The 16,123-nt window shown below is 39.5% G+C and overlaps 1 protein-coding gene across 2 annotated transcripts in view; it reads left to right on the top strand.

The window, feature by feature from the left end:
- The window catches only part of LOC133541138 (epithelial membrane protein 2-like), a 30,147-nt gene that overhangs the window by 8,188 nt on the left and 5,836 nt on the right, over positions 1-16,123 (top strand). For both annotated transcript variants that reach the window (XM_061884246.1, XM_061884245.1), the window contains exons 2-3: positions 6,367-6,484; positions 11,553-11,661. In XM_061884246.1, the coding sequence (XP_061740230.1) occupies positions 6,407-6,484; positions 11,553-11,661 (187 nt within the window). In that variant the 5' untranslated portion in view covers positions 6,367-6,406. The remainder of the gene's footprint in view (positions 1-6,366; positions 6,485-11,552; positions 11,662-16,123) is intronic.

The following is a 16,123-nucleotide window of genomic DNA, read 5'->3' as shown; positions in this document are numbered from 1 at the left end:
ACCACCGACTCGTAGAACATCTTCAACATCTTTGTACAGAAGTTGAAGGATCCTAGCCTCCTGAGGACTTCCTCAGCTCTGTTCTGTTCCTGAGCTCTGTCCCTTCTCTTAGAGGGCCTCAGCGTGTTTTGACCCATTCAGCTTGTTGTCGATGTGTACTCCGAGGTATATATAATCCTCAACCATGTCCACATCCACCCCCCTGACTGAAACAGGGGTCGCTGAAGTACTCCTCCTCGTTCCTAGGTCCACAACCGGCTCCTTGGTCTTCGTCACATTAAGCCGGAGGTGGTTCTTTCCACACCATGTGACAAAGTCCTCCACCAGTGCCCTGTATTCCTCATCATCACCATCCTCAATACACCCAACTATCGCAGAGTCATCAGAAAACTTCTGCAGGTGCCAGGACTCTGACTGATAATGGAAATGGGTGGTGTAAATGGTGAAGAGGAAGGGGGAGAGGACTGTACCCTGCGGGGCCCCGGTGTTGCTGACCAGCCTGTCAGACACACAGTCCTGCAGTCGAACGTACTGTGGTCTGTCAGTCAGGTAATCTACAACCCAAGACACCAAGGAGGGCCTCCACCTGCCTTTTCTCCAACTTCACACCCAGTAGCCCAGGCCGTATGGTATCAAAAGCACTGGAGAAGTCAAAAAACATGACCTTCACACTGCTCGCAGTCTTGTCCAGGTGGGCGTGGGCTGGGTTCAGCAGGTAGATGTCTGCGTCCTCCACTCCCAGTCGGGGCTGGTAGGCGAATTGGAGTGGGTCCAGGTGGGGCTTGACTGTAGGGCGGAGTTGTTCCAGGACCAACCTCTCCATGGTCTTCATGATATGGGAGGTTAGAGCCACCGGCCTGTAGTCCTTTGACGTGCTGGGCCGCGTGCACTTGGGGGATGAGGTTTTCCACAGTGTGGGGACTTTCTGCAGCCTAAGGCTCATGTTTAAGATGTGCTGGAGCACACCACACAGGTGTGGGGCGCAGGCTTTGAGCACCCTGGGGCTCACACCGTCAGGACCCGCGGCCTTGCCTGTGTGGGACTTATTTAGCTGTGCATTCACCTGTTCTGCAGACCGACAAACTAGGGGTGGGGGGGTCTCACGTGGCTGGGGGAGGGGGGAGTCATCTTTCTGAGGGGGAGGTGTTAAGTGGAGGGAGGTAGTCATTGGTGTTGGGGGGCAGGGACGGGAGCATGGATTGGTTTGCTGAAGTTGTCAGGGGCCTGGCTGGCATGTCTCAGGAGCTTGTCAGAGCAACTGTGTCAAACCTGTTAAAGAACTGGTTTAGCTCATTGGCCCTCTCTTTGTCTCCTTCCACCCCCCGATCCCCCGATGGTTTGAGGCCGGTGATGGTCTGCATACCTCTCCAGACCGCCTTCCGGCTTCCTCATGTAGTTCTCCTTGGCCTCCCTCAGTTTGGTCTTCAGCAGCACCTGAACTCTTTTCACCTCCTCCCTGTTACCAGCATTGAATGCCCTCTTCTTCTCATTCGGTATGGCTTTGATGTCTTTGATCACCCACGGCTTGTTGTTTGGGTAGCAGGTGACCGTCTTTGATGGGACATTTGAGTGTGCATTCACCTGTTCTGCAGACCTAAACACTGGGGGGTGGGGGGGTCTCAGGTGGTTGGGGGAGGGGGGAGTCATCATTCTGAGGGAGAGGTGGTAAGTGGGGGGAGATAGTCATTGGTGTTGGGGGGCGGGGGCATGGATTGGTTTGCTGAAGTTGGGGCAGGAGCTTGTCGGAGTCACTGTGTCAAACCTGTTAAAGAACTGGTTTAGCTCATTGGCCCTCTCTTTGTCCCCGTCCACCCCCCGAGCCCCTGATGGTTTGAGGCCGGTGATGGTCTGCATACCTCTCCAGACTGCCTTCATGTTGTTATCCTTCAGCTTCCCTTCCGGTTTCCTCATTTAGTTCTCCTTGGCCTCCCTGAGTTTGGTCTTCAGCAGCACCTGAACTCTTTTCACCTCCTCCCTGTCTCATTCGGTATGGCTTTGATGTCTTTGATCACCCACGGCTTGTTGTTTGGGTAGCAGGTGACCGTCTTTGATGGGACATTTGAGTCAGCACAGAAGTTGATCTAGTCTGTGTGGACTCTGTGAGCCCGTCTATGTCCTCTCCATGAGCACCTGCCAGTCAGTTACTTCAAAACAGCCGTGTAGTGTCTCTTGGACCCCTTCTGACCACCTTCTCATAGTTTTGTTGGTCACAGGCTGTCTTTTGACCAGAGGCACATAACAGGGGTTGAGGTAAACAAGGTTGTGGTCTGACCGGCCCAGGTCTGGGAGGGCTATGGAGCGATACGCATCCTTGATGTTTGCGTACAGCAGGTCCAGGATCTTATTTCCTTGGTGTGGCAGCTGACTGACTGAGTGAAGTTGGGGAGGGATTTGTCCAAAGTAACATGGTTAAAATCCCCCGAGATGAGGATGTGGGCTTTCGGGTGCTGGGTTTGTATGATTTGGTTTAATGAATTAAGTGTGTATGTGCATGTGTGTTTGTCAATGTGTGTGTGTGTGTGCGTGTGTTTATGAATATAAATGTGTGTGAATGTGTGTGTGTGTGAATTTGTGTGTCCTTTTATTGTGTGTTAATGAATGTGGTCACGTGTGTGTGTTTATGACTGTGTGTGTGTGTTAATGAATGTGTAAGTGTGTGTGCGTGTGTTTATGATAATGTCTGTGTGCGTGTGTTTATGAAAGTGTGTGTGTGAATGTGTGTGTGCTTTAGCGTGTGTCAATGAATGTGTGCATGTGTGTGTGTGTTTATGACATTGTGTTAATGAACGTGTATGTGTGTGTTTTCATAAATACGTGTTTGTGAATGCGTGTGTGTGAATATGTGTGTGTTTATGAAAGCGTGTGTGTGTGTGTGCGTTTATGAAATTTGTGTGTGAATGTGTGTGTGAATATGTGTGTGTTTATGAATGTGTGTGTGTGCTTGTGTTTATGAATATGTGTGTGTGTTAATGTGTGTGTGTGTTAATGAATGTGTATGTGTGTGTGTTTATAATTATGTGTTTGTGAATGCGTGTGTGTGAATGCGTGTGTGTTTATGAAAGTGTGTGTGTGTGTTTATAAAATTTGTGTGTGAACGTGTGTATGAGTGTGTGTGAATATGTGTGTGTTTATGAATGTGTGTGTGTGCGTGTGTGTATGAATATGTGTGTGTGTTAATGTGTGTGTGGTAATGAATGTGTGTGTGTGTTTATGAATATGTGTGTGTGTGCTTTAGTGTGTGTTCATGAATATGTGTGTGTGTTTATGTGTATGTGTTTTAGTGTGTATCAATGAATGTGTGCATGTGTGTGTTTATGACATTGTGTTAATGAACAAGTATGTGTGTGTGTTTACAAATATGTGTTTGTGAATGCGTGTGTGTGGATGTGTGTGTGTTTATGAAATTTGTGTTTGAATGTGTGTGTGAGTGTGTGTGTGTGAATGTGTGTGTTTATGAATGTGTGTGTGTGCGTGTGTTTATGAATATGTGTGTGTGTTAATCTGTGTGTGTTAATGAATGTGTATGTATTTATGAATATGTGTGTGTGTGTGTGTGTGTGCTTTAGTGTGTGTTCATGAATGTGTGTGGGTGCGTGTGTTTGTGTATGTGTTTTAGTGTGTGTCAATGGATGTGTGCATGTGTGTGTGTGTTTATGACATTGTGTTAATGAACGTGTATGTGTGTGTGTTTTTAAATATGTGTTTGTGTGTGTGAATGTGTGTGTGTTTATGAAAGTGTGTGTGTGTGTGTGTGTTTATGAAATTTGTGTGTGAATGTGTGTGTAAGTGTGTGTGTGCGTGTGTTTATGAATATGTGTGTGTGTTAGTGTGTGTGTTTATGAATGTGTGTGTGTGTTCATGAATGTGTGTGTGTGCGTGTGTTTATGTGTATGTGTTTTAGTGTGTGTCAATGAATGTGTGCATGTGTGTGTGTGTTTATGACATTGTGTTAATGAACGTGTATGTGTGTGTGTTTATAAATATGTGTTTGTGAATGTGTGTGTGTGGATGTTTGTGTGTTTATGAAGGTGTGTGTGTGTGTGTTTATGAAATTTGTGTGTGAATGTGTGTGTAAGTGTGTGTGTGAATGTGTGTGTTTATGAATGTGTGTGTGTGCGTGTGTTTATGAATATGTGTGTGTGTTAATGTGTGTGTGTGTTAATGAATGTGAAAGTGTGTGTATATGTATATGTGTCTGTGTGTGTGCTTTAGTGTGTGTTCTTGAATGTGTGTGTGTGCGTGTGTTTATGTGTATGTGTTTTAGTGTGTGTGAATGAATGTGTGCATGTGTGTGTGTGTTTATGACATTGTGTTAATGAACGTGTATGTGTGTGTGTTTATAAACATGTGTTTGTGAATGCGTGTGTGTGAATGTGTGTGTGTTTATGAAAGTGTGTGTGTGTGTGTTTATGAAATTTGTGTGTGAATGTGTGTGTGAGTGTGTGTGAATGTGTGTGTTTATGAATATGTGTGTGTGCGTGTGTTTATTAATATGTGTGTGTGTGTTTATGAACATGTGTGTGTGTGTGTGTTAATTGTGCATGTGCGTGTGTTTATGAATATGTGTGTGTGTGCTTTAGTGTGTGTTCATGATAGTGTGTGCGTGCGTGTGTTAATGTTTATGTGTTTTAGTGTGTGTCAATGAATGTGCGCATGTGTGTGTGTGTTTATGACATTGTGTTAATGAACGTGTATGTGTGTGTGTTTATAAACATGTGTGTGTGTTTATGAAAGTGTGTGTGTGTGTTTATGAAATTTGTGTGTGAATGTGTGTGTGAGTGTGTGTGAATGTGTGTGTTTATGAATATGTGTGTGTGCGTGTGTTTATTAATATGTGTGTGTGTGTTTATGAACGTGTGTGTGTGTGTGTTAATTGTGCATGTGCGTGTGTTTATGAATATGTGTGTGTGTGCTTTAGTGTGTGTTCATGATTGTGTGTGCGTGCGTGTGTTAATGTTTATGTGTTTTAGTGTGTGTCAATGAATGTGCGCATGTGTGTGTGTGTTTATGACATTGTGTTAATGAACGTGTATGTGTTTATAAACATGTGTTTGTGAATGCGTGTGTGTGAATGTGTGTGTGTTTATGAAAGTGTGTGTGTGTGTGTTTATGAAATTTGTGTGTGAATGTGTGTGTAAGTGTGTGTGTGAATGTGTGTGTTTATGAATGTGTGTGTGTGCGTGTGTTAATGAAAGTGTATGTGTGTGTGTTAATGAATGTGTATGTGTGTTTTTATGAATATGTGTGTGTGTTAATGAAAGTGTATGTGTGTGTGTTTATGAATATGTGTGTGTGTGTGCTTTAGTGTGTGTTCATGAATGTGTGTGTGCGTGTGTTTATTTTTATGTGTTTTAGTGTGTGTCAATGAATGTGTGCATGTGTGTGTGTGTTTATGAAATTGTGTTAATGAACGTGTATGTGTGTGTGTGTTTATAAATATGTGTTTGTGAATGCGTGTGTGTGAATGTGTGTGTGTGTGTGTTTATGAATATGTGTGTGTGTTAGTGTGTGTGCGTGTTAATGAATGTGTATGTGTGTGTGTTTATAAAAATCTGTTTGTGAATGCATGTGTGTGAATGTGTGTGTGTTTATGAAAGTGTGTGTGTGTGTGTGTGTTCATGAAATTTGTGTGTGAGTGTGTGTGTGAATGTGTGTGCTTATGAATGAGTGTGTGTGCGTGTGTTTATGAATATGTGTGTGTGTTAATGAATATTTGTGTGCGCGTTTATGAATGTGTGTGCGTATTTATGAAATGTGTGTGTGAATTTGTGTGTGCTTTAGTGTGTGTTTATGAACGCGTGCATGTGTGTGTGTGTTAATGAATCTGTATGTGTGTGTGTTTATGAACATGTGTGTGTGTGCTTTAGTGTGTGTTTATGAACGTGTGTGTGGGCGTGTGTTCATGTGTCTGTGTTTAGTGTGTGTTAATGAATGTGTTCATGTGTGTGTGTGTTTATGAAACGTATGTGTGAATTTGTGTGTGCTTTAGTGTGTGTTTATGAACGTGTGCATGTGTGTGTTTATGAATATGTGTGTGTGAACGTGCGTGTGAATGTGTGTGTGCTTTAGTGTGTGTTTATGCAAGTGTGTGTGTTTATGAAAATGTGTATGTGAATGTGTGTGTGCTTTAGTGTGTGTTAATGCAAATGTGTGTGTGTGTGTTTATGAATATGTGTGTGTGAATGTGTGTGTGCTTTAGTGTGTGTTAATGAATGTGTATGTGTGTGTGTGTGTGTGTGTGTGTGTAAACACGCTTGGAGCTGAAGCTCCTGGCCTGTCTTCTGAGACGTGTGTGTGAATTCCAAAGTAGCGTAGTAGCGCCCAACAAAGCAGCAAAACAACTTTCTTGTCCTCTCCCTCACGCAGTGACATCACCACCATCATCATCATCATCACCACCATCAACATGCTGATCCTCCTCGCCGGCATCTTCGCCCTGCACATCATCTGCATCATCCTCCTCCTGGTGGCCACCATCGACAACGTGAGTGCCGACGCCCACCGCTGGGCCTGCGCATACCCCGCGCACAAGCGTGTGATATAGCTGTTTACCTGGCCACATACCACCGGGACACCTGTGGAATGCCACACTGACCCACACATTCCTTGCGCTCCTTCTCCCCGCCACGCATGCCGCAACACCCGAGCAAACATGTTGACGACACGCCGCCTGCAAAAACTTTGTGGGCGTGCATTTCGCTACTTTTACACTCAATTTTAGCTGCGCCATACCTTTGTGGTGCCCGGGACATCATGTGCCGCTTCGTACTAAAAACCGGCTCCAACAAACCGCCTCTAGGTCATTTTCCACGCCAGCAAATTAAGTATGTCTGATAGGAAACGCCCAATCGTAAAAATCGGCTCGGCTTTTCCAAAAATGCGCTAGCACAATGCTAATTTACATTGAATTTGCCATACACATGCTACTGATTAGCATTAGCCATTTTTCCCATGGCGACGTCAACGCCTCCACATTTTGTCATGAAAACTACAACCAAGACACACGTTACAATCAAACAGCTGGTGTGTAATAAGTACGATACTTACAGTACAAACACTATGTAGGGTGCGACGTGAGCAAAGACTACTTCCGATCTCGCCAAGAATTGCAACTACAGACTAAAAAAAACGAATCAAACTGAACACCCTATTGTAGAGTTCAACTCGGCTTTTCCAAAAATACGCTAGCTCAATGCTAATTTACATTGAATTTGACATACACATGCTACTGATTAGCATTAGCCATTTTTCACATGGCGACGTCAACACCTCCACATTTTGTCATGAAAACTACAACCAAGACACACGTTACAATCAAACAGCTGGTGTGTAATAAGTACGATACTTACAGTACAAACACTATGTAGGGCGCGACGTGAGCAAAGACTACTTCCGATCTCGCCAAGAATTGAAACTACAGACTAAAAAAAACGAATCATACTAAACACCCTATTGTAGAGTTCGGCTCGGCTTTTCCAAAAATGCGCTAGCACAATGCTAATTTACATTGAATTTGCCATACACATGCTACTGATTAGCATTAGCCATTTTTCCCATGGCGACGTCAACACCTCCACATTTTGTCATGAAAACTACAACCAAGACACACGTTACAATCAGACAGCTGGTGTGTAATAAGTACGATACCTACAGTACAAACACTGTGTAGGGCGCAACATGAGCAAAGACTACTTCCGATCTCGCCAAGAATTGCAACTACAGACTAAAAAACGAATCAAACTAAACACCCTATCGTAGAGTTCGGCTCGTCTTTTACCAAAATGCGCTAGCACAATGCTAATTTACATTGGGTTTGCCATACCCACGCTACTGACTAGCATTAGCCTTTTCACATGGCGGCGTCAACACCTCCACATTTTGTCATGAAAACTACAACTCAGACGCACGTTAAAATCAAACAGCTGGTGAGTAATAAGTACAATACTTACAGTACAAACACCGTGTAGGGCGCAACGTGAGCAAGGGCTACTTCCGAGCTCGAAAAGAATTGCAACTACAGACAAAAAAAACCTTCTCAAACTTGACGCCCAATCATAGGGTTCGGCTCTGCTTTTAAAAAAGCGCTAGCTCAATGCTAATTTATATTGGATTTGCCGTATCCACGCTACTGATTAGCATCAGCCATTTTTCACATGGCGACGTCAACACCTTAACATGCTGTCATGAAAACTACAACCAATTCACACGTTACAATCAAACAGCTGGTGTGTAATAAGTACGATACTTACAGTACAAACACTATGTAGGGCGCGACATGAGCAACGACTACTCCCGATCTTGCCAAGAATTGCAACTACAGAGTAAAAAAAACGAATCAAACTAAACACCCTATTGTAGAGTTCGGCTCGGCTTTTCCCAAAATGCGCTAGCACAATGCTAATTTACATTGAATTTGCCATACACATGCTACTGATTAGCATTAGCCATTTTTCACATGGCGACGTCAACGCCTCCACATTTTGTCATGAAAACTACAACCAAGACACACGTTACAATCAAACAGCTGGTGTGTACTAAGTACGATACCTACAGTACAAACACTGTGTAGGGCGCAACATGAGCAAAGCCTACTTCCGATCTCGCCAAGAATTGCAACTACAGACTGAAAAAACGAATAAAACTAAACACCCTATTGTAGAGTTTGGCTCGGCTTTTCCCAAAATGCGCTAGCTCAATGCTAATTTACATTGGGTTTGCCATACCCACGCTACTGACTAGCATTAGCCATTTCACATGGGGTCGTCAACACCTCCACATGGTGTTATGAAAACTACAACTCAGACGCACGTTAAAATCAAACAGCTGGTGTGTAATAAGTACAATACTTACAGTACAAACACTGTGTAGGGCGCAACGTGAGCAACGACTACTTCCGATCTCGCCAAGAATTGCAACTACAGACTAAAAAAACTAATCAAACTAAACACCCCATTGTAGAGTTCGGCTCGACTTTTTCAAAAATGCGCTAGCTCAATGCTAATTTACATTGGGTTTGCCATACCCACGCTACTGATTAGCATCAGCCATTTTTCACATGGTAACGTCAACACCTCCACATTTTGTCATGAAAACTCCAACTAAGATGCACGTTACAATCAAACAGCTGGTGTGTAATAACTAATAAGTACAATACTTACAGTACAAAGAGTGTCCAGGGCGCAACATGAGCAAAGACTACTTCCAAGCTCGGCAACACTCCGTAGCTTATGGTCCGTCAAAATTACAACTACAGACTAAAAAAACGTCTCAAACTAGACGACCAATCATAAAGTTCGACTCTGCTTTTCCAAAAAGCGCTAGCTCAATGCTAATTTTCATTGGATTTGCCATACCCACGCTACTGACTAGCATTAGCCATTTCACCTGGTGACGTCAACACCTCCACATTTTGTCATGAAAACTACAACTAAGACGCACGTTACAGTCAAGTAGCTGGTGTGTATTGAGTACGATACTTACAGTACAAACACTGTGTAGGGCGCAATGTGAGGAAAGACTACTTACTAGCTCGGCAACACGCCGTAGTTTACGGTCTGTCAGAATTGCAACTGCAGACTAAAAAAACAGGTCAAACTAGACGACCAATCGTAAAGTTCGGCTCAGCTATTCCGAAATGCGCTAGCTCAATGCTAATTTACATTGAATCTGGCATACACATGCTACTTATTAGCATTAGCCTTTTTTCCCATGGCGACGTCAACACCTCCACATTTTGTCATGAAAGCTACAACCAAGACACACGTTACAATCAAACAGCTGTTGTGTTATAAGTACAATACTTACAGTACAAACACTGTGTAGGGCGCAACGTGAGCAAAGACTACTTCTTAGCTCGGAAAGAACTGCAACTACAGACTAAAAAAATGTGTCAAACTAGACGACCAATCGTAAAGTTCGACTCTGCTTTTCCAAAAGCGCTATTCTCAATGCTAATTTATATTGGATTTGCCATACCCATGCTACTGATTAGCATCAGCCATTTTTCACATGGGGACGTCAACACCTTCCCATTTTGTCATGAAAACTCCGACTAAGACACACGTTACGATGAAACAGCTGTTGTGTAATCAGTACAATACTTACAGTACAAACACTGTTGAGGGCGCAACGTGAGCAAAGACTACTTCCTAACTCTGAAAGAACTGCAACTGCAGACTAAAAAAATGTGTCAAACTAAATGCCCAATCGTAAAGTTCGGCTCAGCTTTTCCCAAAATGCGCTAGCTCAATGCTAATTCACATTGGATTTGCCATACACATGCTACTGATTAGCATCAGCCATTTTTCACATGGTAACGTCAACACCTCCACATTTTGTCATGAAAACTACAACTGAGACACACATTACGATGAAACAGCTGGTGTGTAATCAGTACAATACTTACAGTACAAACACTGTTGAGGGCGCAACATGAGCAAAGACTACTTCTGAGCTCCGCAGAACGTTGCGATCTGTCAGAATTGCAAAATGCATTGAAAAGAAGATTAACAATATAAAAATAATAATGAATTTGACAAAAATGCAATAAATAAATTATTGTTATAATAATTAATCATGAAAATATTTGATTATTGTAAAATAGATCAAATATAATTGTTGAAAAAATTACATGTAATTAAAACAAAGTATATTATATGTATTAACTAAACTGTGGTATAATTTAATTAATTTGAATTAAATTAATTAATCAAAACCATGCAAAAACTTTGTAAATTTTGGGGTATTTATATATCTCTATGGTTGTATAAAAAAATACAACATGTCATTGACACAAATTATATAATACGTATTAAAATAACTGAAATATAATACATTTTTTAAATATATATTTAAATTAAATCAATTAATTAAAACCTTGCAAACATGTGTATAAATTAATATATACACATATATATTAATTGACTTTGGGGTATTTATATATTTTTATGGTTGTTTAAAAAATGACAACACATCCTAAACACAAAATATATTATATATAACATAATGTTACACAATTATTAATGAAATTCATGCAAAAAAAATTTTTTAACACATTTATTTAATTTTTTGTGTTTATATATTTCTGTGATTGCATTAAAAAAACATGTCATAAACACAAACTATATCTAATAACATAACTGAAATATAACAATTAAAAAAATATATGTATTTAAATTAAATGACTTAATTAAAACCATGTAAAAATGTCTTTATAACACATATATATATTAAATTAACATATTTGATTATTTCTACGGTTGTTTGGGGTGGTATAGCTCGGTTGGTAGCGTAGCCCTGCCAGCAACTTGAGGGTTGCAGGTTCGATTCCCGCTTCCGCCATCCTCACTGTCTTTGTGTCCTTGGGCAAGGCACCTTACCCACCTGCTCCCAGTGCCACCCACACTGGTTTAAATGTAACTTAGATATTGGGTTTCACTATGTAAAGCGCTTTGAGTCACTAGAGAAAAGCGCTATATAAATATAATTCACTTTGAAAAAAAAAATCGATGTGTCTTGACTAAATAACTAAATTATGGGTTATTTGCATGCAGGCCTGGTGGGTGACCGACGTCTTGTCCACTGATGTGTGGGCCCGCTGGGACTACATCAATGGAGTTTGGAACTACACCGACCTCCCAACAGGCTCGCACTACCCACAGGGTAAGACCCACACCCACACCCACATTCTTGTATTCGTTACCTTCTTGAGACCCCCGAAAAATGCACAATCAACAACCCCAAAGCATGATGTTCCCACCCCCATGCTTCACAGTAGGTATGGTGTTCCTGGGATGCAACTCAGTATTCTTCTTCCTACAAACATGACGAGTTGAGTTTATACCAAAATGGATACATGGATGATACAGCAGAGGACTGGGAGAACGTCATGTGGTCAGATGAAACCAAAATAGAACTTTTTGGTATAAACTCAACTGGTCGTGTTTGGAGGAAGAAAAATACTGAGTCGCATCCCAAGAACACCATACCTACTGTGAAGCATGAGGGTGGAAACATCATGCTTTGGGGCTGTTTTTCTGCCAAAGGGACAGGACGATTGATCCGTGTTCAGGAAAGAATGAATGGGGCCATGTATCGTGAGATTTTGAGCCAAAACCTCCTTCCATCAGTGAGAGCTTTGAATGGTTGACCAAATACTTATTTTCCACCATAATTTACAAATAAATTCTTTAAAATTCCTACAATGTGAATTCCTGGATTTTTTTTTCACATTCTGTCTCTCACAGTTGAAGTGTACCTATGATGAAAATTACAGACCTCTGTCATCATTTTAAGTGGGAGAACTTGCACTAAATACTTTTTTGCCCCACTGTACATTCAGGCTTGATCCCGGGACCCCAAAGGGTTTTGTTCCAAAAAATATTAAAAATGTGTCATTATTCAGTATTATTTTTGTTTTATTATTATTATTATTCAAGTTTTAAATCTCCATATCAACATTAGGTCCATCTGTCAATATAATGATTTGAAAGATTTAAGTTGTATGCTCTTTTTTGACAGGAAAAAACACAAAATATGCAATATTATTACCCAATATTTTTTTGGAGTGGAAAATTTGAGATTATATACTATTTGGAGCCTTAAAAAAGTCAATATCTAATAACACCATTGATTTTAATGCATTATTATTTTTTGAGCAATGCCACTTAAAAACAAATCACACTAAACTTATTGGGGATCCAAAAAGGTCCTAGGCACTTAAAAAAAGTCAATATCTAATAACACCATTGATTTTAATGCATTATTATTTTTTGAGCAATGACACTTAAAAACAAATCACACTAAACTTATTGGGGATCCAAAAAGGTACTAGTCATTAAAGCAGGGGTCACCAACGCGGTGCCCGCGGGCACCAGGTCGCCCGTAAGGACCAGATGAGTCGCCCGCTGGCATGTTCTAAAAAATAGCTCAAATAGCAGCACTTACCAGTGAGCTGCCTCAATTTTTTTTTTTTTTTAATTGTATTGATTTACTAGCAAGCTGGTCTCGCTTGGCTCGACATTTTTGATTCGAAGAGAGACAAAACTCAAATAGAATTTGAAAATCCAAGAAAATATTTAAAAAACTTGGTCTTCACTTGTTTAAATGAATTCATTTATTTATTTTTTTTTGTTTTTTTTTAAAACATTCAGAAAGACAATTTTAGAGAAAAAATACAACCTTGAAAATAATTTTAGGATTTTTAAACACATATACCTTTTTACCTTTTAAATTCCTTCCTTTTTTTCTCCTGACAATTTAAGTCAATGTTCAAGTATTTTTTTTGTGTACAGAATAATAAATACATTTTAATTCAATTCTTCATTTTAGCTTCTGTTTTTTTGACGAAGAATATTTGTGAAATATTTCTTCAAATTTATGATTAAAATTCAAAAAAATTATTCTGACAAATCTAGAAAATATGTAGAATTTAAATCTTATTTCAAAGTCTTTTGAATTTCTTTTAAAAAATGTTTTCTGGAAAATGTAGAAGAAATAATGATTTGTCTTTGTTAGAAATATAGCTTGGTCCAATTTGTTATATATTCTAACAAAGTGCAGATTGGATTTTAACCTATTTAAAACATGTCATCAAAATTCTAAAATTAATCTTAATCTGGAAAAATTACGAATGATGTTCCGTAAATTATTTTTTAACTTTTTTCAAAAAGATTCGAATTAGATAGTTTTTCTCTTCTTTTTTTCGGTTGAATTTTGAATTTCAAAGAGTTGAAGTGTTTAAAAATTTAATTTAAATTTTTGTACTGTTTTCTCCTCTTTTAAACTGTTCAATTAAGTTTTTTTTTTCATAATTTATTCTCTACAAAAAAACCTTCCGTAAAAGGAAAAAAAATGTACAACGGAATGACAGACAGAAATACCCATTTTTTAGATGTATAGATTTATTTATTAAAGGTAAATTGAGCAAATTGGCTATTTCTGGCAATTTATTTAAGTGTGTATCAAACTGGTAGCCCTTCGCATTAATCAATAGCCCAAAAAGTAGCTCTTGGTTTCCAAAAGGTTGGTGACCCCTGCATTAAAGTGTAAAAAATAATAATAAAATTAACCGTTTACTTTTAACACAATAATCTCGAGATCAACTTCAGATCCATCCGTCAATTATAAGTTTTATTGTTGTTTATGTTTTTTTGTGTGTTCATTTTAGGCCCTTTTTTAAAAAAATCAGCTCAGTTTTGTACATGGCAAACACAAAATATGTTACATTTTCCCCAAAAAATATCTCAAAGTGGAAAATCAATAATTCATAATGACATTGATTTTGATTCATTATTATTTTTAAAGAAAGAAACAGCCTGCATGGCAGCTTTGTGTTATTAGAGTAAACATGGGAACATTTTCTTGTTACATTTCACCCGTTTGCTCTTTTAAATCATTTTTTACATTTGAAAATTTTTCAATTGTATTTTTAAAATGTGTCGTGGGGCCGTTAAAAAATGACCTGCGGGCTGCAAATGGCCCCCGGGCTGCACTTTGGACACCCCTGAGTTAGCTGAAAAATATAGGGAATCACAGTACTAAAGTTAGAATAATAAAATTAGCAAAATAAAGAGTCACATTACCTAATGTGTAAATGTAATAAATGAGATAAGATAACGTTAAAATGAAATTGAAATAAGAAGAGTACTAAGACAGTATGTAAGACATATGCAAATATAAAAAAAGCTCTTTGTTAAAATTGAGTTGGAATTTCACAAGAAAAACGTAAAATTTTGGCAGTGTTATAACAAATGTCGTAATTTTCCCCAACGCAAGTCAAAATTTTACAAGAAAAACTGAACACTTCTGCACTATTATGAACAACGTTGGAATTTTACGCAATAACAGTCGCACTCGGTTGGTAGAGCGGCCGTGCCAGCAACTTGAGGGTTGCAGGTTCGATTCCCGCTTCCGCCATCCTAGTCATTGCCGTTGTGTCCTTGGGCAAGACACTTTACCCACCTGCTCCCAGTGCCACCCACACTGGTTTGAATGTAAATTAGATATTGGGTTTCACTATGTAAAGCGCTTTGAGTCACTTGAGAAAAAGCGCTATATAAATATAATTCACTTCACTTCACACTTTTAGAGGAAAAGCTTAACATTTTGGCAATTTTATGAAAAATTGTCAACAAGTCACAATTTTTTAAGAAAAGTTAAACATTGTGGCTATAATATAATAACAATCAGAATTTTACTCTGCAAAACGATGATAAAAGATCATTTTCCTCAAAATATGTCAATATTTTACAAGACCAAAAAAAAAAATAATAATAAAACGCACCAGTTTCAATAGGGTCCTTGGCGGACCCTAAAAAAGGACAATATTGTGATAAAAGTCAGAGTTTTATATGACAAATGTTACCATTCAGCTTGAAATGTAATAATTTTACGAGAAAATACTGCAATATTACAGAAACAAAAAGAACATGAGAAACTGTTCTTGATTTTAGGAGAAAAAAGTCAACCCATTTTAGTTTAGTTTTTGTGTTGTTGTTTGTAATTGGTTTTTAGTCTTCATCATTTAAGTTCAAGTTAAAGTACCAATAATTTTCACACACACACTAAGTGTGGTGAAATTTGTCCTCTGCATTCGACCCATCTCCTTGTTCACCCTCTGGGAGGTGAGGGGAGCAGTGAGCAGCAGCGGTAACCGCGCCCGGGAATCATTTATGGTGATTTAACCCCCAATTCCAACCCTTGATGCAGAGCGCAAAGCAGGCAGGTAATGGCTCCCATTTTTATATGCTTTGGTATGACTCGGCCGGGGTTTGAACTCACAACCTACTTCACATTATTACAGTATGTCTCTATATACATCCATCCATTTTCTACCGCTTATTCCCTTTTGGGGTACGGGGGGCCCCTGCTACCAATCTCACATATTTAGCAAAATTTATTTTTTATTCATTTTGGCCAAAGGGGGCACATTTCAAATTCTTACACACACTTGTTATTTCATATGTTAACCAAAGAGGGAGCACTTTTAAAACCGACACACACTCAGTTTAAACAAATCCCTCCTTTTTGGGGCCACCCTAAACTTTGATAGATTTCACCACCAGGGGGTGCAAATGAGACATTCTCCATTAGATGCAACGGTTTTGTCAAGACTGGGACTATG

This window comes from Nerophis ophidion, linkage group LG23 (assembly GCF_033978795.1).
Source record: "Nerophis ophidion isolate RoL-2023_Sa linkage group LG23, RoL_Noph_v1.0, whole genome shotgun sequence".
In the NCBI taxonomy this organism is placed as follows: Eukaryota; Metazoa; Chordata; class Actinopteri; order Syngnathiformes; family Syngnathidae; genus Nerophis; species Nerophis ophidion.
Note: the sequence above shows the minus strand (reverse complement) of the source record. Positions and strands in the feature narration are given on the sequence as shown.